The sequence below is a fragment of the Dreissena polymorpha genome, chromosome 9 (assembly GCF_020536995.1).
Source record: "Dreissena polymorpha isolate Duluth1 chromosome 9, UMN_Dpol_1.0, whole genome shotgun sequence".
Lineage (NCBI taxonomy): Eukaryota > Metazoa > Mollusca > Bivalvia > Myida > Dreissenidae > Dreissena > Dreissena polymorpha.
Genome location: NC_068363.1, coordinates 73,503,284 through 73,530,626, shown reverse-complemented (window position 1 = coordinate 73,530,626; position 27,343 = coordinate 73,503,284). Strand labels below are relative to the sequence as shown.

Here is a 27,343-nt window from a genome sequence, read left to right as displayed (position 1 = left end):
AGATAATTCTGGACTTAATGGTCCGATGTTGCTCATTTTCGACAGCGCTCGAGTTTTTATTGATATGAAGACACTGTGCAAGTTTGGAAAGAATTGAATGAAAAATTTGGACTTTATTGCATAAACACCATTTTCTCAATTCAAGGGGAGGTAATTCTGTACTTCATGGACTCATAATGCTCATTTTTGTAGGGTTCGTGTCCTCATTGATATAAAGACACTGTGCAAATTTGGAAAGGATCGGACAAAAAATGTGGAAGATTTTTGAAAGTTTTCACAAAATAGGCAAAAACGAATAAACATGCAAAGTTCAACGAGCTCCTGCGGCCATGTTTTTTGACGAATCAAATTTCTTTGAACAACTTTTTCAGGGGAGCCTTCAAAGGTCATCCCTGTGAAATTTTTTGAAAATCTGATGAGCTGTTTCTGACAAGAAGATTTTTTAAGGTTTTTACCATATATGGTCATGGCGGCCATCTTGGTTATGTGATCAATTTTTTTTTAACAATTCTTTTGTCCCATGACCTAGGGATGCTCCACATGAAATTTAGTTGAAATTGGCTCAATGGTTTAGTATAAGAAGATGTTTACAAATTGTTTACAGACAGACAGACAGACAGACAACAGACAGACGGCCGGACGGTGAGTGATCACAATAGCTAACCCCGAGCTATCGCTCAGGTGAGCTAATAACATTTTGTCTTTCACAGTTCTGTTGTTGTTTATGTCTGTTTAAGATTCAACAGTTTTAACAATAGTACCTTCCTGTTTCACCAAAAAACACATTGCAGGAACGCTGTTTGCTTCTCAATTTCATGTTTTCTGTGTGGGTTTCCCCTTTATCGTGGCTTTTCAAAGCGCTTTCCCCCATCCCCCAACACCAATGGTCTTCATATAGACCCAACATAGTGCTTTTCGAATGTCATTTGTTTTCTGTACCCAGGAATATTCATAAGTTTCGTGCAAAACATAACGATTAACATCATTTTGACAACTTGTTTATGACCAGAAAATAGCTCAATGAATATTCATGTTTAAAGAATATTGAGGTATCCTATAAGTTGTAATTATTTAAGCTTTTTTCTGCATATCATCGGTGTTTGTGACTAGAAAGTAGCGCCAGGAATATTTAGTTAACCACCCTGGTTTGAAACGACACTTTCCCATCGCTGCATTTTTACTCGCGAAAATTGATCACAATGGAGAACCTCTGACGTAGTACACATAATCTGTGACGTGTACACTTTACATTTCGTACCCAATAGTGAACGAAACTTATATTTCGTACTCAACTTTTAGCGCAAAGGAATTTATGATAAATTTTCGTAATATTTCCCTTAAGAAAGATTTAAGTTTATAATTAAAGCAATGATAAAGTAATTTTGAACAGAAATAAAAAAATTCAAGGCTTTTTTACATGAAATAAGCACTTTTCAAGCACTTTTTCAAGGCCAACCTTTGTTCAAGGGCTTTTCAAGACTTAGACTCGTTTTCAAGCACTTTTCAAGCCCTGTGCGAACCCTGATCTCCTTAATATTCAGTAACAATGCTAATATTAGAAACCTTAGCAAATAATACAGACATTCAATGTGAAAGCAAAAAAAAAAAATTAATTATTTTCATCAAAATGAAAATAACTACAAATCTACAAGCGGATTTTTAGGTTTAAGCAACCTAATCTAGTGAAAATGTACCACGTTAATGGGTGTTGTGTTCCAACTTCAGGTTGAACATTCTTTTTGTATTTTACTAATGTTGTATTAATTCGGCAAATGAGCTCAATATAATAACATCAAGGCTCAGTTAAGTTTCTCTATAATAATAATGAAAGGGATGACATTTAAAACAAGGCATTGGTGTAGCTCTACTATATGGCAAAACAACATTACAATGATTCTAATAATGTACTCATACACTTGATAGAAGTTTCTATAGCAACTGTTACCTCGTTAGATTTTGCGTTGAGTTTCTTCTCTATGTTCATGGCAAGCACCTGAGACCGGAAGGCCAGGTTTTTGGTCTTCTCTATCACCTGTTGGTATGGTGACACAGCCTGTGTTCCCATGACCACGTGACCCTGTGAACACACATGTCTCAAATAATATCACAGTGTAAAGCAACAAATAGTTGTTTGCAAGAAAATTTGGCTAAAAAAATTTGCAAGAAAAAAAGTGAAAAGTCATTTGGCAATGTGCTTTCATTAAAGGGATCTTTTCACGGTTTGGTAAATTAACAAAATTGAAAAAAGTTGTTTCAGATTCGCAAATTTTCGGTTTAGTTATGATATTTGTGAGGAATTAGTATTACTGAACATTTGCCATGGTCTAATATAGCCATTATATGCATCTTTTGACGATTTCAAACCTAAAAATTATAAAGCGTTGCAACGCAAAACGATTGAATAATTTGGAGAGTTCGGTTGTTGTCGTTTAAATTTGTGAAACTACGAAGATTGCTTATATAAGGTATAAAATACGCATCTTATGTATGCTTGGTAGGATAGCTCAGTTGGCTAATGCTTTTTTACTTCAGGTCTCCGGGGGTCACTGGTTCGAGCCCTGCTGCGGGCTACTTTTTTTTTCCTTTTTTAAATGTTATATTTTATTTTTTAACTGGAGCTTTTTAAATTTAATGTTTACATTTATCAATATAAAGCATTTAATGACAAACTTCAAAACATGCCAAAATCTGTGAAAAGGCCCCTGTAAGTGCCTACTTAAAATGTTGCCAGCACGAAGAACATTTGGTTTTTGAAAATACCACAATTCGGCCAAACATGTGTTTAATAAGTGCAAGGCTTTCAAATAATGTATATTTATGTATTTCTTAAAACATTGCACGAGTGGCATACCTGGCACTTAATTCTGCTATAACATATTTAAATTACCCTGCCAGCAATAAATACTGACTGACAGAAAGACAACAACTTAACACACACAATTATTATCATCAGATATTGCAAATGGACGTAACAAATAATCCTGTTTTTTTATAAAACTGCTTGTCACAATCATCTATCCTTCTAAAACACAGCTTTAAGTTCCAACCACAGAAAATTGATACATCATGCAAACTTCTTTAAATAAAAGTAATCATTAACTTGGTAATTAGCAAATATTCGATTTTCTCTCTTGAAATAGCCAATGATGTGTTTTACACCCTTTGATATTAACATAGAAACAGTTAATTTCCTGGGTAATTAAACACGGTCCGACCCAGCTATGGATATAAATTACAGAAATGACACTCGTAAATTAATTGGGTTAATGTAACCACTTTAGTAACACTCATTTTCTAAACAACTAATATCTTTACATGAACAAAATAGAAACAATTTAATCAAACCAGATCGTGTCTTTGGTCATTGCTTTTTTGACAGAAAAAATGTCAAACAGGCATTTTAATTTGTATACAAAATGGAAAACAGGTTTGTGACAAGATACCATATCACGTGTATAACTTGTTCTAAAACAAGAGCACCGCCTTGCAGGTGCAGACCGCTCATCTATTTTTCTTTTTAAAGGTGTAGGGACCTACCTAAATTTCAATCACAAAGGAGGGAGGGGTGGAGTGGAGAGGGGTGTATAGTGTGGGAGTGTGGTCATTTATTACATTATCTTCCAAAAATGAAAAAAAAAAAATGGGGGGGGGATTCTTGGGTGGGATGGTTGGAAGGTATTTCAAAAATAAAACAAGAGCACCGCCTTGCGGGTGCAGACTGCTCATCTATTTTCTTTTTAAAGGTGAAGGGACTCTCAATTTCAATCACAAAGGAGGGAGGGGTGGAGTGAAGAGGAGTGTATAGTGTGGGGGTGTGGACATTTATTACATTATCTTCCAAAAATGCGGGAAAAAAATGCAAAAAAAAAATTAACAAAAATTGTCGGGGGCGGGGGGAGGGGGGGATGGAAGGGGGGGAGGGATTCTTAAATAAAGAAGTTATGGCAAGTTTAGCAAAATTTAATAATTTGACCTTGAGAGTCAAGGTCATTCAAAGGTAAAGGTAAAATTCAACTTGCCAGGTACAGTACCCTCATGATAGCATGAAAGTATTTGAAATTTAAAAGCAATAGCCTTGATACTTTAGAAGTAAAGTAGATCCAAACACAAAATTTAACCATATATTCAAAGTTACTAAGTCAAAAAAGGGCCATAATTCCGTAAAAATGACAACCAGAGTTATGCAACTTGTCCTTTAATGTCAACTTATGATAGTTTGCATGTGTTTACAGTATGAAAGCAATATCTATGATACTTTAGGGGTAAAGTGGACCAAAACACAAAACTTAACCAAATTTTCAAGTATAAAGTGCCCATAATTCCGTCAAAATACCAGTCAGAGTTACAGTAAATCCACGAATATAAAACGCCCTCGTGCATAATACGCACCCCCGAGTTTGGTCAAAATTTATCGGTAAAAATTGAAAATCCGAGTAAAATACGCACTTAAAAAATCAGTGTCCGAAATCGGCCATTTCCGAAAAAATGTGTCAATATATTTTTTTGTGCTGTGAAAATAGCAAATCAATTTGGTGTTGTCAACTATCTGTTACCCCGGTATATTGATCGGGATGTGTTAGTGCTGTTGTTACATGTATGACAGTTGCATAATAAATATATCTGTCTATTGTTTATATTACCATTGATTGTTACCGATAACACACGGGCCCCTTGCTGACATCCGGGTCAAGCAGTCATAATCACAAAAGAAAGAAGCAGAGACGCTGTTTTTTGTTTTCACATTTAAATCAATTTGACAATCTTTGGGACCATAATAATTTTAATAATTATAAAGTAATAAGAAGACACAATGGTTACTTCCGTTTTTATAGTTGTCTAGATGAATTACTTTTTCTTTTTTCAAGTTACAAACTCGATACTTTAATATAACTTAAAATACAATTAAACTGCTCGTGTTTTTCATGATCTAGTTAATTAAAATATGCTGCTGTCATTAAGGCTAGTTTGGGAGTAAAAAACAAATTAATTAATTATCACCTTTCAATTTAATTCGGCAATCGGCAGACAGGTGAAATAGACTCTATTAGCATCATAAAACTAATTATTTAATTACTACATTTTACTTCAGATATGGTAAATATGCAGTAGAAAGATAAATAGTGGTCAGCTAAGAAATATTTATTTACGGGTATTGTCAGTTTGTTTTTTTTCATTTGCGAATCTCTTTATACGACTTAGCGTCCAGTCGCTATTTTGTAGGCAGACGACGATATTAACTGCGTATTCAAAGTATACAGTGTCTGCGCATGGATGACCCAATATTATCCGATAGCTCCTCCCGTTCTCACGTTTCATTCGACAACGTCATTTCATGTGTAAGCGAGCTCAATGTTGATTGGCCAGCTACCATGCGCACTTCAATAACAATAAGGTCAAGCGATGTCTCATAATCGGGTACAGACCGGGTTTCGTTTACTGTTCGAATTGCGAACACTTTCATTAAAACAAAGAGACATACCGTAGGTTTCCATGTATAGCGCGCTCCCGTGTATAGCGCGCAGGCTGTTTTTTTAATGCAAAAATGGAGAAAAAATATTTAAAGACAATAAAACCAACAAATCGGACCGAAAATGGCCGCCATTTTTCTATTGCACAATCCAATAATCCGGGACATTGGAAAGCTTAATTAAGCATTCAAAATAGGAAGCGTCATTATGATTAGGAGCATGGGTTGCATAGCACTATACTTTTTTTACAATTTTGTAATTTTCTAGCAAAAGATTAACAGTCCACGTGCATTTCGTGAAAACGTGAGAAAATAAGAATTAGTGTTCATCGTGTGATTTTTCATCGGGGAAAGCATGGGCATTACCGGTTAATTTGAATGTGGCATGGGAGACAAGGATACAATTGTTGAGGTACACCACTGTTCAATGTTCAATATTTATACACACAAAATGCAATTGCATATCTTCACGTTCTCATGCATATCTTCACGATCTCAAGTGTCAATTAGTTTCTCAAATATCAATAAGCGTCTTAACAAGTCGTGGCACATATTACTCAATAACATCTGCCAATTACGAAGTGCAAAATGACCCCCTTTCACACCTAACGTTACCCGCAAAAAAGACCTCGTTCCCACCTACCCTTGCCTGCTCTCCAGAATGTCGACAACAATCCCCATCGGAATTTATCAATAAAGAAGTGTAAAAACACAAACAAAGAAATGTCCGCAAGTTTATTCAAACAAATTTATTTTTGACCAAAACTTCTTCTACCGCATTCATATCTACCAGTAGCGACTTCTTGTTGTTTCGACAATGGCCGCTCAGTCTGTATGATTATAGGGTGGTAGTTTTCTTGAAAAAAACATGGCGGCCATTTTGATTATTAACGATTACCGGTATACAACATATTTTTTACCAATTTAGCAGTCAGGATAGCGTTGTATCAATGTATAGCGCGCACCAGCTTTTTAATTTGAATTTTGGAGGTAAAACACTGCGCGCTATACGTGGAAACCTACGGTATATAGAAAACCAGTCGGATATAAATGGCGGATGTTTTCAATGAATTTTTACTAGATTTTCGCATTTTCACAAATAAGATTTTTATTGAGTCAAATTCTCAATATTTTCGCAAATGACTCAAATGGCGAACGACAGCGCGAGCCCTGTTGCACCCCTTTGATGTAAAGGTGTAGTTCAAAATGGCTGCCACGAAGCCAATAACAGCGATTAAGTTGAAAATTTGCACAGGAAAAATTTTGTTCTGCTCTTAACTGGCATATTATACGCACCCCCTACTTGAAGAAAAAATCGGCAGGTAAAAAAGTGCGTATTATATTCGTAGATATACGGTACATAACTTTGCCTGCACAGTCCCCTTACAATAGTTAGTAAGTGTTGCAAGTATGAAAGCAATAGCTTTAATACTTGAGGAAAAAAGTGGACCTAAACACAAAACTTAATAAAATTTTCAATTTTCTAAGTATAAAAAGGGCACATAATTCTGTCAAAATGCCAGTCAGAGTTACATAACTTTGCCTGCACAGTCCCCTTATGATAGTTAGTAAGTGTTGCAAGTATGAAAGCAATAGCTTTGATGCTTAAGGAATAAAATGGACCTAAACACAAAACTTAACCAAAATTTTCAATTTTCTAAGTATAAAAAGGGCACATAATTCTGTCAAAATGCATGCCAGAGTTATCTAACTTTGCCTGCCCAGTCCCCTCATGATAGTAAGTAAGTGTAACAAGTTTGAATGCAATAGCATTGATACTCACTGAGAAAAGTGGACCTAAACGCAAAACTTAACCAAAATTTTCAATTTTCTAAGTATAAAAAGGGCACATAATTCTGTCAAAATGCACGCCAGAGTTATCTAACTTTGCCTGCCCAGTCCCCTCATGATAGTAAGTAAGTGTACCAAGTTTGAATGCAATAGCATTGATACTTTCTGAGAAAAGTGGACCTAAACGCAAAAACTTAACCGGATGCCAACGCCGACGCCGACGCCAAGGTGATGACAATAGCTCATAATTTTTTTCACAAAGCTAAAGATGAGCTAAAAATAGATGAGCTAAAAATGCAATAGTGGCACAGGGTCCCTTGCCAAAGTTTAACAAGAGACAAGACAAAAATACAACAAGGATAATTTGATTCACGTGAAATAGACGGTAACCCAAAAAATGTTTCTGTGGAATATTTGAAATCTGCTAATCATCAAGGCTCGCTTAGATTGTCTGATGCAAATAGGCAAACCTCTTCTTTGTTTTCAGTAATAATTTAAGAAAGCAGACTTTCTCTCTAGGTCAAACTGCTAACTTCTGATTCCTGCTCTGGGAATAATTATACCATATTACAAGATTTACCAATTTTGAGTCTATTTTTGCATCCAGTCTTGCATTTCTGATCAGGTTCACAATCCATCTTTCAGCATCTTCAGAAGTCATGTTCAACTTCTCAGCTAACATACTAAAACATAAACACACAAAAAATCACTGCATTAAAGAAATTTATCATTAGATGATATAAGATTTTCAAAAACCTGGAACATTTAAGTTTCTTATAATCCCGCTGTAACAAATGTATGATACTATCACAGGAAAACTTTTCTTTTAAATGAAATTGTCAAACAGTCTCAGGAAGTAAAGTCCTTTCAAAACAAATGAAGCTCAGTTATTTTTTATTAGATATCTGTGGTCCTTTTTGTAGCATGAGAACAAATAGTTATACCGGTACATGAAACTTAAGCAATAGAGATCAAGCTAATACATTTCACAAAAAGCAGAAATCTCTCATAGAAGACCACACAGATATTTTATTCAACTAATTTTTGGTACTTTATATTGAAAAATAATAGAAATGGGCTGTGCTATGCGAAAAGGGGGTTTAATGCATGTGCTTCAAGTGTCATCCCAGATTAGCCTGTGCAGCAGCACAGGTTAATTAGGGGCAACTTAGCCTGTGCAGCAGCACATGTTAATCAGGGGCAACTTAGCCTGTGCAGCAGCACAGATTAATCAGGGGCGACTTAGCCTGTGCAGCGGCACAGGTTAATCAGGGGCAACTTAGCCTGTGCAGCAGCACAGATTAATCAGGGGCAACTTAGCCTGTGCAGCAGCACAGGTTAATCAGGGGCGACTTAGCCTGTGCAGTGGCACAGGTTAATCAGGGGCGACTTAGCCTGTGCAGCTGCACAGATTAATCAGGGGCGACTTAGCCTGTGCAGCGGCACAGGTTAATCAGGGTCGACTTAGCCTGTGCAGCGGCACAGGTTAATCAGGGGCGACTTAGCCTGTGCAGCGGCACAGGTTAATCAGGGGCAACTTAGCCTGTGCAGCGGCACAGGTTAATCAGGGGCAACTTAGCCTGTGCAGCAGCACAGGTTAATCAGGGGTGACTTAGCCTGTGCAGCGGCACAGGTTAATCAGGGGCGACTTAGCCTGTGCAGCAGCACAGGTTAATCAGGGGCGACTTAGCCTGTGCAGCAGCACAGGTTAATCAGGGGCGACTTAGCCTGTGCAGCGGCACAGGTTAATCAGGGGCGACTTAGCCTGTGCAGCAGCACAGGTAAATCAGGGGCGACTTAGCCTGTGCAGCAGCACAGGTTAATCAGGGGCGACTTAGCCTGTGCAGCAGCACAGGTTAATCAGGGGCGACTTAGCCTGTGCAGCAGCACAGGTTAATCAGGGGCGACACTTTCCGCCTAAACTGGATTTTTGCTACTTAGAGACTTTCTTTAAACAGCACAGGCTAATCTGGGACGGCACTTTACACACATGTATTTAACTTCTTTTCAACAAAACAAAGCTAAAATGAAATCATTTTCTAAGTCCATCGTTGACATTATTTTAAACAAGGAACAGGTCACTGCTCATTACATACGTTATGCTGATGCATTCATGAATTCTGCAGAATGTCTCGAAGATCAGGAGGCGGGCATTCTCAATGAAGTCATCCAAGCAGGCAACCAGGAAGAAGTCATTCACGAGAACCTTAGCACAACATACAAACACTTAACAATCACCAGTACTCCAAATAATTGTTTATGATATTATTTGTTCACTTCCAGTTTTTGTTCCACAAATAGTTTTTCAAATCCAGGATAAAGCATCAATTAGTATTTGTATATTAATTTTATATTACAAGTAATTAAAATCTTAAAATTAATATAATGTTCATATTTGGAAAATCACTTTTATTTAGATTTATTGAAAAGGTTTGAAATTGTCTATTTGTCTATTTCAGTTAATCATATGTTGCTAGATATTTATCTTAAGGTGACATACATACATAAAATATTGTTTTTGTAAATTAATTTCCTTTACGTCTATAAATTTCCTTCAACAGTCTATTACATTGTTCATCAGATTCAATAAAGCAATATTTTGTCCACAAGAAACTGATTTACAAAAACAGTATGCTGTATTCTTAGCAAAGCACCAAGACCCATTTGTGAACAGGTACATGTACTCACAAATTATTATAATACTTACAAATGACAATTTACAAAAAAATACCAGATAAACAAAGCTTAAGTGTTCGGACCAAATCACAATACCAGGAAACAAAGTGTACAAACCGATTCACATTCTCTGAGTTTTTTCTGGGCTCCATCAAAATCAAAGTGCACATAGAGGCACTCCACAAACTCTGTGATAGGGTCCTTGTATGTGTAAGACTCCTGCAATACAGAACAATCCAGACTGACCAAAGACTTGACTATCATGTAATGACAGCCCACCCTCCTTCCTTTTATACTTCTTGTACAAAAGACATACAAGTTTACCCACCTTTAACTGACAAGTACCTGTATGACCTTTCTTATTTCCTAACCTGTTCTAGATTGTCGGAACCAGGCAATGCAAGTGTTAATGTATAAAAATCACCATAATGCATATTTTTAATTTTATCTTAAACCTAAACAGGAATTTTGAAAATACTATTAAATAAACAATTATGAATATTTTTAGTACATCTGATTGCTACATGCAACTACTATATGGCAATGTGAGGTATCACTATTTAAGATGCTGTTCTGGCATTAAAAAGCTACTACAGTGGAACCCCTCTAAACCGAACATAACCGGGACCAAGAGGAAATTCCGGTTTAGAGAGGATTCCGGTTTAGAGGGGACATTGGCTATTTTACTTTCAGAAGCTCAATTACATAGCTGATGTGGAAAGAAACATGTTCAGCAAAATTTAATAGTTTATTTACATATAACATTTACATGTATTGATACTGCATCACATAAGAACAACACATGTCACTTAATCTATTGATTCGAAAGCAATATCATTTACAACATAAAACAAACAGTGCACCCTGAAAAACAAACAATTTCACACATGTATGCATTTTTAGGTGAATTTAGTTCCTTTTTACACTGAAAAACATCTTCCAACGACACAGCCACCCATTAGACACTTTATAGTCACTAATTCCTAGTTCCTTAGCAAAGCTCCATGTCTTTTCCTGTATGATCGGACCAGAGGTCGGCAATGACTTAGCCCTTACAATACAGAACCAGTCCCATACAAGTTTGTTGATGTTTCTAAATTTAATTTCATTGTTAAACCGACTTTTGTTTGGTGAAGAGTTTTCCCAATGAGATATGTACGCAGACTTTTTTCGCACGATATCCCCGATCGTTGACATTCCTACCCGATATTTCTCTGACAGTATCTTGAGTGTTGGTTTAGGGAACATCTCTTTTATCAATTTGAATTTGGCTTCTAGAGACAAATTCCACGCGCCTTCGCTTAGAAGGAGGTTCGGATATTTTTTAGTCTTTATAGTTATCTTAATTACCAATTTGAAAATCTAAATGAATATCTGAATGCAATTGCTTCAAGAACTCTTCAAATCACCATTTTATATGACACTAAATTAGCATTTGTAATAAACTTCACAAAATATAATAGCATTAAGATTATTAAAATTTAACACGGCTTCCTACATCAACAACAAAACACACTAAAGAACTCTATGTTTGTAATCAGTAATTATAATCATTATTATCACCTCTATTGATCGATATGTACATCACAGGACAAGTATCTTTAAATTGGTTTGCGATTTTACAGTTTACAAATTTTCGACCACCTTTATCAATTTCACGTGTCTTTAATCCGCTATTCACAACTTTTCTACACTAGGTCTGAGGTGCGATAAACCGGCCCTGAGCGGTTTAGAGGGGTACAATTACGTATGGAATGACCCAATTTTGATCCAAAGAATGACCGGTATTCGGAATTGAGGGGATTCCGGTCTTGAGGAGATATTTTACGCATGGTTTTATAGGGGAAAAATGGGACCGGACAATATGTCCGGTTTAGAGAGGATTCCGGTATAGAGAGGATCCGGTTGAGAAGGTTTCCACTGTACTAGTATTTACCAATATCATCTAAAGGTCAGACATTTTTTATACTGGAAACAACAGGCTTTAGGGCATATATAATATATTTTTCTTCTTCTTGTTTTTCTTTCATAACATAATGCTTTGAAAGGCATAGACTAGACTTTCACAGTTAAGCATAATGCTCACGTTGGTCATAAAAAGAGACCATTGACAAGTTCTGTACCAGCAACAAAAATAGGTTATTTTCCAAGATGTCTATGGCTTTTATAACTAGAAAATTAATTACAAAAAATGGTTCATGGCCATTGGAAAAACATTTACGATGGCATCCATTGACATTTCCTAACTATTTCTCTCAGCTATCAGTAATTTAAAACATTTTTATTGACTCAATTATAGCCATCTTATTTCATATCATGATGCCTGTGGGGCATATACTTTGTTAGAGATTATCTAGAATAAGACAAACAACTACATGTATTTGATAACAAATTGCCCCCAAACAAGTATTCCTTCAATAAAGGGTATAGCCATAAAAGCACAACAATTTCATTGTTTTTTTTTTGTGTGTTCTATTATGCAATCCATGTACACGCTGGCCTAAAATTGACATTAACACATATAGGTACATGTCAAGAAAACTTTTTAAAGGCAGATACACTTTACACAGCTTCACCACATGGTGGTCATTTGTGGTATGATTTTGTTTAAATACATGACAAAGTTGCAGTCCAGATAAGCTGTTATATGTCTTAATTTAACATTTGACCTCTAAGGTTGACCGTGACATTTTAGAAAGGGTAATCTGTGTTACACTAATTAAAAGAAAATCCCCTCTTAAAATAAAACAAGAAAAGATAGCTAACATGTTGTTTTTTTAAAGATCATGTCTGAAAAACAAATATTTATATTGCTTAAAACATTGCAAGTGCTTACTTGAAATCCTGAATTGTTTAATTAAACAAAAACATCTGTTAAATTAAAAAAAAAAATTAACTAAAAAAATATTTTATTTAAACTAAAAAATTCATTTTTAAGGTATATAAATAAGTATTATAGAATTCATCGGCTAAAATTATTCTGCATAAAAAATTCCCCATGGAAGTACCCTGGTCCATTTCTCCCAGGAGTGAGAATGTACCATGTTATGTTTTATATGGTAACTGAAGAATCAAGATACAACTGAATGATGCAGTATGGGAAGTAACCTATATGTCTTCAACTTTGATAACAATGAATTACCCAGCTTTTAAAGATCAAGCAGCATACACGTACCCATTTTTGTTATATTTTTCCTTATTATTCTGAACATATACTTTTTAAAATACATTTTTTTAATTCATATAATCATTTTATATATAAATAATGACTTTCTGATATTTAAATGGTGAAATGACACATCTTTAAGAGACATTCATGCATACACGTCACATACCTGTTGAATAACTTTGACAAGGTCTTTCAGAACAGCGCGTCTACGTGACTTATTAGTGATGACAGCAGTCGTGAGATATCGTAGTATATGTGGACACATGGTCTGGATCGCATTCAGATACAGCTGGGAGTACAAGAACATGTCGATGATCAGGTCGCGACCTTTCGGGTGGTTGAAGAACACGAAGAGACTCCAATGAATGAGCCAAGTACGCTGTTGGAGGGACAGCAGGGCACTGCCAAAGGTCTGAAAGATCATTAAGATTTATAGAAGACCCTTTTGTTAACTTAACACCATGCATTTAACAATCTATTTGAAGGTTTCCTCAGGCATTTATGTCATATAATACAAGCACAATAACCATTTATCATGAGTGATATACAAATCCGATTAGACTACAATGTACTTCATTTTTTCTATTGTTCCATTTTATGTTTTTTCTTTCAATTGTCATTGTTAGTCTGATTCAATAGTTATTGGAAATAGTTTTATGTATTTAAATTTTTGTTATTCAGTCCATCATAATTTCAAAGTTTTATTAACCATTTAACTTGCTTTGTCAGCGATGAAACAGGCCAAATAACTTATAGTGCTGCAAAAAGGCACACATAAGTCGCTTATTTGGGAGAGTAACTGGCCACTGATCATAAACAAAGAGTTTTATATACACAAATGTTCGTCTGGGTCTGTAGATTATGGTACGAGATTTCATTTTTTCGAAAAGTGCTGGAGGGCTTCAAAATCCAAGACGGCGTCCAAGATGGCCACCAAAATGGTCTTACTCACGGTATACATTACGACTTCCATTTTATGTGGGGAAAATTGCTATCCACCTTCTGAATCAACATTTAATGAAGTGTGCATCTTAAATGCTTTACTTACCTATTACCATGTAATGAAATGCATATGTGTGCATATTTTACTGAAAATCAGCAAAAAATGCTCCAATTTTGGGGGAGAAGTCTAATATCTTAATGTATAACTATAAAGTATTTGATTAAAATATATTTAAAAACAGGTAAAATCAATAAGTATATTAATATCCTTTAAAACAAACGAAAAGGTAAATTTTCATGGTCAAGAATACGATCCAGATATCATTAAATAATATTTTAATTGATGGAGTGATTTGTAACTGTACTTTAAAAGTTGTTACCATTTATGACATTGGTTTTACTATGTTCTATTTTGAATAATAATAATACATTTTTTAAGTTAAATACTGAGTTATTTTCAACTTAGTTCAACTATGATTGTATGTCATGCTGCAAATACATGATTATGAATCTGAATTAAGTCAGATCATATCTCCTTTTTCGTAACACTTTATACAGATGGTGCATTTGTAATAACAACTGTTAAAAGATTACATAGTGACTAGTTACTTCATGCACATGATATGAATTATGATACAGGAGTTGTTTTTCAATGTTTTTCGCTTGTAAACCTAATTTGTTAATTTGCATCATTTGTATGAGTAAATTCAATGTAAAACCAACATTTGTAAATAACGTTTGAGTCTGTATCAAGCACTCATACCTGGTGCATTGATTGTTGAATAAATATGATAAATGGAACACTGCATGGCTGTTTTTAACATTTGTCTTAAGAAGTCTTAAAGCGTTAAAAATCAACATTTTCGTACAATATTTCAATGCCAAGAATACAATTCCGTTATTATTTGCTCATGATTTAGAAAATATCATTGTTTTAACCTTAAAAGACCTTGACCTTTAAATGACCTTGATGATGTTTTAAACAAACTTCAATAGCTATGGGTATTATATATAAAAGGTTAAAAGCAAAACTTGTTAAATTTGATGGTTATAATGTATGCCAAATGACTTTCCATGAACCAGGAAAATGGCTGCATAGCGTATGTAGTCTTGGTTACCATGGTTACCAACACAATTTTAGGCATTTGCTTTAGTTTAAAAGGAAGCTTGTTAATGTGGCTATATGATAAAGAGGTTAGTAATCACAATAAATGTAAAGCAATCGAATTAAAAAAGAAAATGATATGTCAATACTCAAATTTTCGTATATTTGTCCAGTTTGAACATGAAATGACCTTGACCTTTGGTGACCTTGGTGATCTGTTTGGTAGAAGCCCTATATCAATGGATTACTTCTTTCAGATATTGAATGCAGTACATATAGATGTTCAATAGACGTATTAAATTCATCTTCACTAGTAATTGAATCATAAAACAGCGGCCATCTTGGACGCCCTCTTGGATTTCTACGCCCTCCAGCACTTTCGAGAAAAATGATATCTTGTTCTGAAATCTACAGACCCTGGCAAACATTTTGGTATATAAAACCCTCTGTTTATGAGTTGTGGCCAGTTAGATGTTATAAAGCTTAACAAATTTGCAGCACTATTAATTAATTACTTGAAAAGTGTACAAGTAGACTTCTCCACAAACGAAACACACTTTATTTGCTACTGCAATTGCCGTGGCTAAATTAAACATAACATTACTCGGGAATGTGCGAATCATTGGGCATGAAAATACATCTACATGTAACGATGATTAATATCTTACGCTTCAATTTAATCACTTGATAAAATATGTAAATAATATGTCCGCCCCACTTAAGTATTCCATGGAGACCAATTGATGCATCTATCAACAGACAGAGTGAATAATATTATATAAACACTCACTGCAGTGTATAACAAAACAAAGGTCACAAAGTGAAATAAGGTCACATACATTTGCCTCAATGACTTCCTTGAGCCTGTTCAGATCCTCCAGGGCAGTCTCCCAGTTCTGCATGAGGATTTCAGAGGCCAGCTTGCCCCACAGAGCATTCAGGTAGTTACGGTCGTTAGGGGGAAGCTGAAATTAGAAAGTAACGTTGTTAAGAGGAAGTTGTATTTTGACAGAATGGAAGGAGGAAGCTGAAATTGAAAAGTACAGTTGTTAGAAGGAAGCTGAAATGGAACGGTACAGTTGTTATAAGGAAGATGAAATGGAAAGGTACAGTTGTTAGAAGGAAGCTGAAATGGAAAGGTACAGTTGTTAGGGGGAAGCTGACATGACCTTTGTAAGCAACCAAGTAAGAAATTTGAATACAAATGTCCTACCAATAGGCCAGAAAATTTTCAAAATAGAAAACTTGCAACCAAAAAGTAATTATCACATTTACATTAATAGATTATTCAATTGACTCTCTATTTTTGAAGCATAGGATATAATAAGGGATACTACAGTTTGCAACGATGTCAACTGCGTGTTCAGCATGAAACAATTTATCTCTAATGAAAATGTTTGAGGGACAGAACAGTTTCACACTCAACTTCCAACATCAATACAGTTTGCGTGTGCCCCTTTATACACAATGTATTTAGAAGATTGTCGGTGCCATAGCAATTGTACTTAAAAGCTATGTTCTCATATTTAGTAATTAATACCATATTGTATTCTGTGTACTAGTATATTTTAGATCATACAAGAAGCGCAACACCTGAAGGGTTTCACAGGATGGAATGTGTGGACAGATGAAATGAATTTGAAATAATGGCAACCATAGTTTTGTAGAGATTTTAATATGAATGTCATTATTTCAATGTGTGCTATTTTAGACGTCCGGTCCAGCTCTGGCATGTGTAATTGTTTAAATTACATAAAATCCTATTTTGTGCCTCCACTTTAATCTATACTGAAATTTATCTTCAAACCAGCTTTCTGATTTTAATTTTTCATTCAAACAATTGATGTCATTTCTGTGACAAAACACAATAGTTTATATTAGACTTTCTGGATTTAAAGGACAAGTCGGACGTGGAATTTAATTTAACAGTATTTTATTTGCATAAGAGCACTTGCCTTTGTATACAAACAATTTACCACAACTTATGTCATTGGTAAATTTTACTTCAAATTAATATTATTTCAACAACTGAAGACAAACTTTGTATTTTCATTTATTTACAATGCGATTTTACTTTACGATTTTTGCGAAACATAGCCCCGTGGCACTTAAGATGTGAATGGTGGTTAATCAGTCAGGCGTGAGTGACACCATGTCATAATCAGTCACAAAACTCTGGGGTTTTGTGACAGTTGTTTGACCTCGTTCTACCTAACACACTAATTGGTTCCTACGGTATTCTCCTCCACAATAAAACCAGTACCAGATACCGGATGTCATCCACATGGAAATTTTGCAATTAGATGCAGTATTACGTAAAGCATTTTAACAATTTATGACGGAATTAATTACACACAAGTCAAATGTAAATGTTTAAATGCATTCTTAAATGAGTTGATAATTCGCTAACTGCTTTTACTCAAATAGTTTGAAAAAGCCAGCAGTCTTTAATCAGATTTAATTGTTTATTTAAGCCGATAAGATGTACAGTTACACCATTGTTTTGTTTTCACACAAGTCATTTTCCTTGTCTCCATGCCCGGGTCTGACCGCTGTTGATACAGACCGTGTATCAAACTTTCCGTCAATAACACGGTGATATATTGTAACACAGTCTGCGGTTTAAAGAGTTAACTATTTATTCTCCGAAATTGCTAAATTTGTGCTATTGGCAAATTTTGCAATTGAAAGGTTTCACCAGAAGGGGACAATAATATCTAATAATGCAAAATAAGACGCAAAATCTGGTGCAACACCCCATAATCGATATGCTTGTGATTTGTGTGCAGTTCACATAGTCTAACCTTGAATGGCACTTTCCTCTTATATCCAAGTGTTTCATTTAAAGAAAGTCACTTAGTAATTAAATTCCAGATCAGGCAGAAATTGGCCGAAAGTGGTGTCCATTATTAGCCTTTGCAGATTACACTTCATGCACATGCATTAAGAATGGTTTAAACAAAGAGGTTCATATATTGTATGTAATTCTAGCTTGTATATCAGATCCTATACTTCCTCAAAAGCATGACAGGTATTATCATTAACAGGTTGTGTATCCCAACTGCCTGTGGTGACATTCTCTACCTACCAGGATGCGGACAAAGTAGAGGAACTCTGCAGCTGCCGAGTAGTTGCCGCACTCGTACTGGAACTTGGCATAGTTGTACAAAGTGTCCACCATCTCAGCCTTGAACTGGAGTTATAAACAACACAAATACATGTACATCTGTCACCCAGCCAGAAAAATCCCCGACCGCCATGAGGATAGAACCCGGGACCTCCTGGTTCCAAATCAGGCAGACACTCTACCGCATCGCTATAAAAGCTAGCTCATTTAGCAAGGCAGTATAAGTTCTCCTTATACCGAACCCTGCTACACACATCCCCTCTTATTGAGAAATTCTTCCATGAATTTCCCCATGCCACGACATCTGAGTTGTTACTGTATGTTACTCTACCAAATCACCAATAGCCAATCAATACTACTATAATCTGCTTCAGCTACTTCCCAACTTACACCATGCTCTTTGAACAAGTAATCTGACAGCTGTCTTCCATCCCTGAAATAAAAAACAAACAAATGTTGATTTTTTTCCAATTATCATTGATATCCAAAAATAAAACAAATATTCCAAATCAAATTACCAACAATCACATTTAATCTGGTAAACAAATGCACAAAATAAACTGTCTAGTACTGGTGCCTATGAGTGTTAGTGCTAACTTCAACTTAACAGCCTCTCTATTTAGCAATTGTACAAGGTCAATATGCTTATATAACTTAGGTTTACTTCCGCTACTTCCCAATATACAAACAAGAGGGCCAATATGGCCCTAGTTCACTCACCTGAGAGGAGTAGGTTCATTCAATCTTTACCAAACGTCAAACTTGACCTAGATATTGTACAGACAAACATCCTGGTCAAGTTTCATCATTATTGAACCAAAACTCTGGCATATGGAGTGATTTGTTTTCGTAAGATTTGACCTGGTGACCTATATTTTGAGTTGACCCCCCTTACCAAACATCAAACTTTGCTTACAAAAATAAATATTATGACTAAGATTCATAAAATCTGAAACAAAATTGTGACCTCTAGAGTGTTTACAAGGATTTTGTATAATATAATGAAAATTTAGACAATCTAAGGGCAATAATTATGGCATAAATAATGTGATATACATAAAACCAATCGTTTCACCAATTTCATGATGATTGGAAAAAAAAAGTGACTTCTAGAGTGTTCATAAGCTTTTTTTACTATATAAATATAAGAAAACTGCCCCCCCCCCAAGCAAGGTTATTCAAATGACCGGAACCATTTTCAAACTCAACTCTCATATCAACTCAAGGAAACAAATGTTCTGACCAAATTTCATGAAAATTGGGCCAAAAATGTGACTTCTAGAGTGTTCACATGTTTCCACTATATACATAAAGAAAAAAATGTCCCGCCCTCTGGCGGCCATTTTTTTTCACGGATCTGGACCATTTTCGAACTCGTCCAAGATATCAATAAAACCAATGTTTTGACCAACTTTCATGATGATTGGGCAAAAATTGTGACTTCTAGAGTGTTTACAAGGTTTCTCTATAGCCAAAAGAGGAAAACTGCCCCCCCCCCCCTGCAGCATTGTTATTCAAATGACTGGAACCATTTTCGAACTCAACTCTCATATCAAGGAAACAAATGTTCTGACCAAATTTCATAAAATTGGGTCAAAAATGTGACTTCTAGAGTGTTCACATGTTTTCACTATATACATATAGAGAAAAATGCCCCGCCAACTGGCGGCCATATTTTTTCACAGATCTGGACCATTTTCGAACTCGTCCAAGATATCAATAAAACCAATGTTTTGACCAACTTTCATGATGCTTGGGCAAAAATTTTGACTTCTAGAGTGTTTACAAGGTTTCTCTATAGCCAAATAAGGAAAACTGCCCCCCCCCCCCGGCAGCCATGTTATTCAACTGACCGGAACCATTTTCGAACTCAACTCTCATGTCAAGGTAACAAATGTTCTGACCAAATTTCATGAAAATTGGGCCAAAAATGTGACTTCTAGAGTGTTCACATGTTTTCACTAAATACATATAGAGAAAAATGCCCCGCCCACTGGCGGACATGTTTTTCAACAGACCGGAACCACTTTTGAACTCAACCAACATATCAATAAGACAAACATTTTGACAAAGTTACATGAAGATTGGGCATGAAATGTGACTTCTACAGTGTTTACAAGTTGTTGTTTTTTTTTACCTAGTGACCTAGTTTTTGACCCGGCACGACCTAGTTTCGAACTCAACCGAGATTTCATTAGGACAAAGCTTCTGACCAAGTTTCATGTAGATCGGACAATAAATGTGGCCTCTAGAGTGTTAACGAACAAATGTGGACGGACGGACAGACGACGGACAAAGACTGGTCACAAAAGCTCACCTGAGCAATCAGGTGAGCTAAAAATCAAAATCAGAAAAAAATAATTCTTATTATTTTATGCTTTCTGGTGGTTTATAGAGAAATATCGGTGAAATAAAACTGGTATTTCACTGTTTTAAACAGTGAAAAATAACAGTGAAAAATATCGATATTTTTCACTGTTTTATTGTGAAATGATGTCATTTTTCAACGAAATGACGTCATAAATCCAGCAAAATTATCCAGTAAAACTTTTTTACAATATAAATAAACAGTCAAAAAAGCATCAAATAAAAAGAAAATTTGTTGGATTCGATGGAATATTCACTCGTGATCATAAAAAATACACTCGTGCTGCGCCACTCGTGAAAATATTATTTTATATGATCACTCGTGAAATAAAATCGATATTCCACCGAATCCAACAAATATCCGCTATACAATCACCATTTTTGTGTATATGTATAACTATATGTATAGTTCAAAAGGTTCAAATACAATACGTTCCAGATAGTGAACAAGAAGTATTTTACAAACTGTGTTGTTATAATGTTATCAAACTTTAAGAAAACATGTGTTTTTTTCACCAACTGACAGGTCAAGGATAGTTTTAACATTAAAATTTTGGTGAAACATCCGTGATTCCTGATCAAACCTACCGAGAGCTCTGCATTTGCCGCATCACCTCCAAGTCTTCAAATATCTTGGTGATCATGTCTGTTTCCGCCTGCAGTGATTTCAGCTGACCAACAACATTGGTTCTTTTTTGGATAAATCCTAAAACAGAAATAATATTCCATAAACAAGAGCACCGCATAACTGGTGCCACGCTCGGCTACGGGTGCAGTTTTGAATAAATGAAAGCTTGTCAGAATTTATTTTTTTATTAAGGTCACAATGAAATTGACCTTTGACCTAGTGACCCAAAAATGGGTGTGGTGTGTAGAACTCATCAAGGTGCAACTACATATGAAGTTTCAAAGTTGTAGGTGGAAGCAATTTGATTTTAGAGCCAATGTTCAAAACCTTAACAAAATGTTAAGGTTTTAGCACGACGCGGACGGCACGACGAGCTGGCTATGACAATACCTCGAGTTTTCTCCGAAAACGCCGACCGAAAAATCATTAAGTGTCTCTTATTATATGTTTGAAACAATTTTATAGATGTAAGAGAAAATTGAAGTTGTTACTGATAAATAAACTAAACCGACTCCAAACAATAAATGCATGTAAATTAATATTTCTAGCAAATTGTGCAAGAGCGTTAATTGTCGCTTAAATTTTTTTACATCCTGTTTGGCAATTATTTTATAATAATCAAAGTGATAAAAGTTTCTAACTAAGTTGTAAAGGCATCATGATTTCTTAATTTGAATAGCAACAGCACCACTCACAAAATAGTGTGGAAAAACTCATTTCAAACACGCCTACCTCCTGGTACTTCCTGGTCAGGGTATAATGTTTTGTGGACGTCCATAGCAAAGTCCACCATGTTTGTATTGCTCAGCAAGTCTAGCTTGCCTTTCAGCATCTCCTTCTCATCATACAGCTGGAAGGAAACAAGATTTGAAATAATCAAATAGGCTTCATGTATCATGTTCAGGCTGCTAACCCTATACTCCTCAGATATGCACTATGAGGAATTTGAAGTCTCTTAGAAAATAAAAATAAAATAAATATATTTGTTCCTAGATTCAAGTTTAACAGGATTCATTCATATCCCTAAGATACTGATGAGCAGCAAACAGCATGAAACCTAAATAGACTGTGAGTTACTCGCAGTCTGTTTTGGTTTTATGCTGGTTGCACAGTGTTTTTTTCCACTTCATAACCCAAAGGGTTGCTTAGAGTTGCAATGCGCCATCTTTTTTCCAAAGGTACAAAATTTGGTCACCAATGGTTGGTCACCAATGAAAGGGCTAAGGAACCCTGAAACAGCAAAAACTTTTCAACGTTTACCTGTTTTTAGCACAAACTCATGCAAATGGTACCATTAAAGCAAGAAATAATGGCTTTTTATTTACTTTGTCATTCTTTTGTGTGCTCTATCCACCATATTAGGAACTGTTGTAATATTGTCAACATCAGTTAGGTCGCAGTACACCAATCTTTTGCACATTGCGATATATGATGTAACTAAGTCGATAACAATGTTGAACAGTTGTCGAATATTAACACTGTTCGAAATTTCAAAATTAAAATGTCAAAAAGAATAGTGTGATGAAATATTGTTGTGTTTTATAGGTTGAATGCAATGGATAACCACTGTAGGCTGACATTCAGGTAAATTTAATCTGTTTTCGAAGTTTATTCATCGCTTTCCTTTTGGTAACCAATGACGTCTGTTTAGTGATGGGCAAGAAATCTGTGCGTAAAACTGCAATTGTATTTATGAAGGGGTGCAAATGTACTCCCAGAGTCGCCATAGCAAAAATTATCAAAGACTCTGGGAGTACGTTTACAGTACAGGCACCATGTACTTAAACAAAAACGCCTGTCTGCGGTGTTCACTTTTCCCGTCCGATGGCTGACATTTCGCGGGGGACGGACACGCAACTGACAGCGGTGTTCGGCAAACACCGGAAATCGCTGCGAATGCATGCTATCGTTAACAGGAACACCAGTGATCACAGCGATGACTTTCTTCCAAAGTGTCTAGAACCCATGTTTCTTATCCCTAAATGTTAAATAAGCACGTGCACTATTAATTATTATGTTGGTCAGTACAAAAGGCCTATAGAAAACTGCAGACTGCGTCTTTGTTTTATTTCCCAATCAAGCACCCAAAATCCAATATCCTATGTATTACGAAACACAATTGTAGATAATTGTCTTCTGTCAAAACAATGATTGTACATGTCAGTAAACATATCGAAGTAATTTTCGTATATGATCTTGGAAACAGGACTTGCTTTAACCCTTTCCCCCTCAGAAGCAAAGTGAAAAAGGATTTTGCAAACATCATAAAACCAGAACAGCCTGCGAGTAACTCACAGTCTGTTCAGGTTTAACGCTGTTTGCTGCTCATCAGTATCTAAGGGTTGGAAATGAAGCCTTTAAAACTTGAATCTAGTAAGAAGGGCTTTAATTAAATATAACTTTGTAAGGGACTACAAACACGTAAAAATACGTACATCTAAGTGGTAAAGGGTAAACATTTACAATTATGATATTTATTTTCATAAGATTTGCTGAAAACAAATAAGAACCAAACAAACGTACACAGACAACACAAAATAAAAATAACCAGAGATGGCGCGGCAGAGGCCGACGCGTATCCCCATGCCGCATGTTTGACCCAGCGGCGCCCCAGGGTTCGTAATGGGGCCATGCATAGTTGAGATTGACCGTATTGTCATAAGAGAAGTTCAGTATCAATTAAAAGCAATTAGAAGTGTATCGGTGTAGAAATGAAGAAATTATAGTAAAGACAATTTTGGGTGGGTGTGGCCTATTATGGGCGGGGCGCCCCAGGGTTGGTAATGGGGCCATACATAGTTGAGATTGGCAGTATTGTCATAAGAAATGTTCTGTATCAATTTGAAGTAAATCAGTGTAGAAATGAAGAAATTATAGTAAAAGGCAATTTTGGGTGGGCGTGGCCTATGTGGGCGGGGCGCCCCAGGGTTGGTAATGGCGCCATGCATAGTTGAGATTGACTGTATTGTCATAAAAGAGGTTCAGTATCAATTTGAAGTGAATCGGTGTAGAAATGACGAACAGTAAAAGGCAATTTTGGGTGGGTGTGGCCTATGTGGGCGGGGTGCCCCAGGGTTGGTAATGGGGCCATGCATAGTTGAGATTGGCAGTATTGTCATAAGATGGGTTCAGTATGAATTTGAAATGAATCGGTGTAGAAATGAAGAAATTATAGTAAAAAGCAATTTTGGGTGGGCTTTGCCTATGTGGGCGGGGCGCCCCAGGATTGGTTATGGGGCCATGCATAGCTGAGATTGACCGTATTGTCATAAGAGAGGTTCAGTATCAATTTGAAGTGAATCGGTGTAGAAATGAAGAAATTATAATAAAAGGCAATTTTGGGTGGGCGTGGCCTATGTGGGTGTGGCCTATGTGGGCGGGGTGCCCTAGGGTTGGTTATGGGGCCATGCATAGCTGAGATTGACCGTATTGTCATAAGAGAGGTTCAGTATCAATTTGAAGTGAATCGGTGTAGAAATGAAGAAATTATAGTAAAAGGCAATTTTGGGTAGGCGTGGCCTATGTGGCCTGGGCGCCCCAGGGTTGGTAATGGGGCCATGCATAGTTGAGATTGACCGTATTGTCATAAGAGAGGCTCAGTATCAATTTGAAGTAAATCAGTGCAGAAATGAAGAAGTTAATGTAAAATAACATAAAAAAATGAAAATCTCTGACCCGGCCCCACCCAACCCCCATAACTTTTGACCCAGGGGTCAGATCAAAATTCCGTCACTGTCACCGTCGCACATTTGCTCATAGCTACCATGTATGTAAGTTTCAAGGTTGTAGTGCTAATAGTGTAGGAGAAGCAGGTGGCCAGGACGGACGGACGCACATCAATACAATATCCCCACTTTTTCTCCGAAAAACGTGGGGATAATTATAACAAATTAAATTCAAAAAACAGTTTATTTTCGAAAAAGAGTTGTGTTTGTCAGATACACAATACCCCCTATTGTGCCCCTTTGAAATAATATTTCAATATCATTTGGCAGGTTTAGAAATTATCTCTCTTTTAAAGCTTATTACTTCCCTTGGATTGTATTTTTTTACTTTTGACCTTGAAGGATGACCTTGACCTTTCACCACTTTTAATGTGCAGCTTGATGAGATACACATGCATGCCAAATATCAAGTTGCTATCTTCAATATTGCAAGTTATCGCAAAACTTTAACCAAGGTTAAAGTTTTGGAACAGAATGACAGACAGACAGGCCAAAAACAATATGCCCCCGATCATTCAATCCTGGGCAGGGCCCTCACACTACTTTGGGGGAAGGGGTCCGCAGCCCTTAGGAGGGGGAATTTTCGCGGCGTTTCCCTTTTTGGGGGATTTTTTTACTTACTCTCTCATTATTACATTTGTACATGTTTGCACTATATTCATTGCATTTTTCATAAATTAGTATGTTTGCAAAGATTAAATTGAAATAGAATTGAGATATAATAATCATGAGACACATCTTTCTATTTAAAAAAAAATTAATTATATTTTTTTTAATTTTTTTTTAGGGGGAATGTTTCCCCACAAAAGGGGAAAAAAGTATACTTTTCAGGTGGGGGACTGCCGCCGAATTTCGGCGGCAGATTTAATAGACTGAGGGCTCTGCAGGGGCATAAAAATCGCTTACACTTTCTCCCGATTTTCAGAAAAAGACTTATACATGTTGAATGAAATCGAATTATATAGATGACGCTGTTCATTGGTCGTTGTAAAAGAATATTCATGAACTGTACATGGCACTTTGTGTGCAATAAGATACAGTACAATAATTGTTGCAATATTAAACGAACTAAAAGATGATAATGACACAGCATTTTTGCCTTTTATTTTATGCAGAGGAAATGTCAATACCAAATCATTTGCGAGATACCCCAATACTTAAATGGAAATTCACTAGAAGTACGAAGCTTTTACAATGTTGTCTGCTCTTCCCAGTTTTTTGTGTATAAATTAATACACCCACGCCTATTTTCGTGCGCTTTTTGTCAAGGCAAAAACTGGACACGAAAATATCATGGGCATATACATGTATTTATTTGTGGCTACAATTTAACATGAACTGTACACGATGCGCGCACACCACATTAAGTGATTTACGCATGTTAAAATACCCTTGTCCAGATTGGACGCTTATTTCATCAAATCTTTAAATAGAAACATATGCCGAAATTCATTTGATACTTATTTTTGTTGTCAATATTAACACTTTGAAATGAAAGGGATCAATACAATACATTTATGTTCAATTATTTTATTTTTAGCGAACACGATGAACACCGCGGTAGATATGGGTCCGCTGTGATTTGCGGTGTTCGCCTTATGGAAGACGACCCCCGCGATATTTGATCTGAACGCCCATCGCTGGGTTCATATTGGTAAGCAAACACAGTGAGATGAACACTGTGGCGAGTGGCAGTTGTTTAAGTACACGGGGCCTGTACTGTATATAAACTAGTGGAAACATGTGTCTTAATTCCAAGTTACACTTAAAGCTACCCAGCGAACATCTTATACTTAATAGTCTTCAGACTGATATTAAGATGCATTTATTTTGTATAATTAAAAACTGACATTTATGTGATACAGAGATAAAACAATATGCACAGGAAAATGACCCATTAAATGTATTGTGGGCCTTAGATTTTCTGGGAAAACTCAAACACTCTTCAAAGACTTAGAGTCTTCAAAACCTCTGCTCTTGAATGCGACTTTGGCTCGTGCATGGTCGACTTTTGAAGTGAAAATGTCAAATGGAATTTAAACACTATCTAAGTAAGAAATCATAATAGTTTTTAGAATAATATTTATCCGGACAGTTGTGTCCGAAACCTAATCAACTGTAAGTACCATATGTAACTGACCGTTCTCTAATTTTTTACCTTAAATGTCTTTTAAACTAATTCAAATATACACATTTTATATAACCTCTTTAACAGACAGAAATTCCAACAACGGGAAAACCAGATGCCGGTCCAAATATTGGCCCATCCGCGTGGTAAGATCAAACTCCGCCATCTTGAATGCGATATCTTGACAATTCACCGCATACTCGTATTTCTAATTGGAA

At 36.0% G+C, this 27,343-nt stretch overlaps 1 protein-coding gene across 1 annotated transcript in view; it reads right to left on the bottom strand.

Annotated features, from left to right (window-relative positions):
- The window catches only part of LOC127843821 (eukaryotic translation initiation factor 3 subunit E-A-like), a 32,044-nt gene extending 4,711 nt beyond the window's left edge, over positions 1-27,333 (bottom strand). The window contains exons 1-11 of the mRNA XM_052373666.1: positions 27,202-27,333; positions 22,005-22,122; positions 21,233-21,350; positions 18,668-18,710; positions 18,239-18,343; positions 15,990-16,115; positions 13,270-13,515; positions 10,052-10,153; positions 9,355-9,464; positions 7,839-7,941; positions 1,946-2,077 (exon numbers count right to left, since the gene is read on the bottom strand). Coding sequence (XP_052229626.1) covers positions 1,946-2,077; positions 7,839-7,941; positions 9,355-9,464; positions 10,052-10,153; positions 13,270-13,515; positions 15,990-16,115; positions 18,239-18,343; positions 18,668-18,710; positions 21,233-21,350; positions 22,005-22,122; positions 27,202-27,291 — 1,293 coding nt within the window. The 5' untranslated portion in view covers positions 27,292-27,333. The remainder of the gene's footprint in view (positions 1-1,945; positions 2,078-7,838; positions 7,942-9,354; positions 9,465-10,051; positions 10,154-13,269; positions 13,516-15,989; positions 16,116-18,238; positions 18,344-18,667; positions 18,711-21,232; positions 21,351-22,004; positions 22,123-27,201) is intronic.
- Positions 27,334-27,343: the final 10 nt, after the last annotated feature.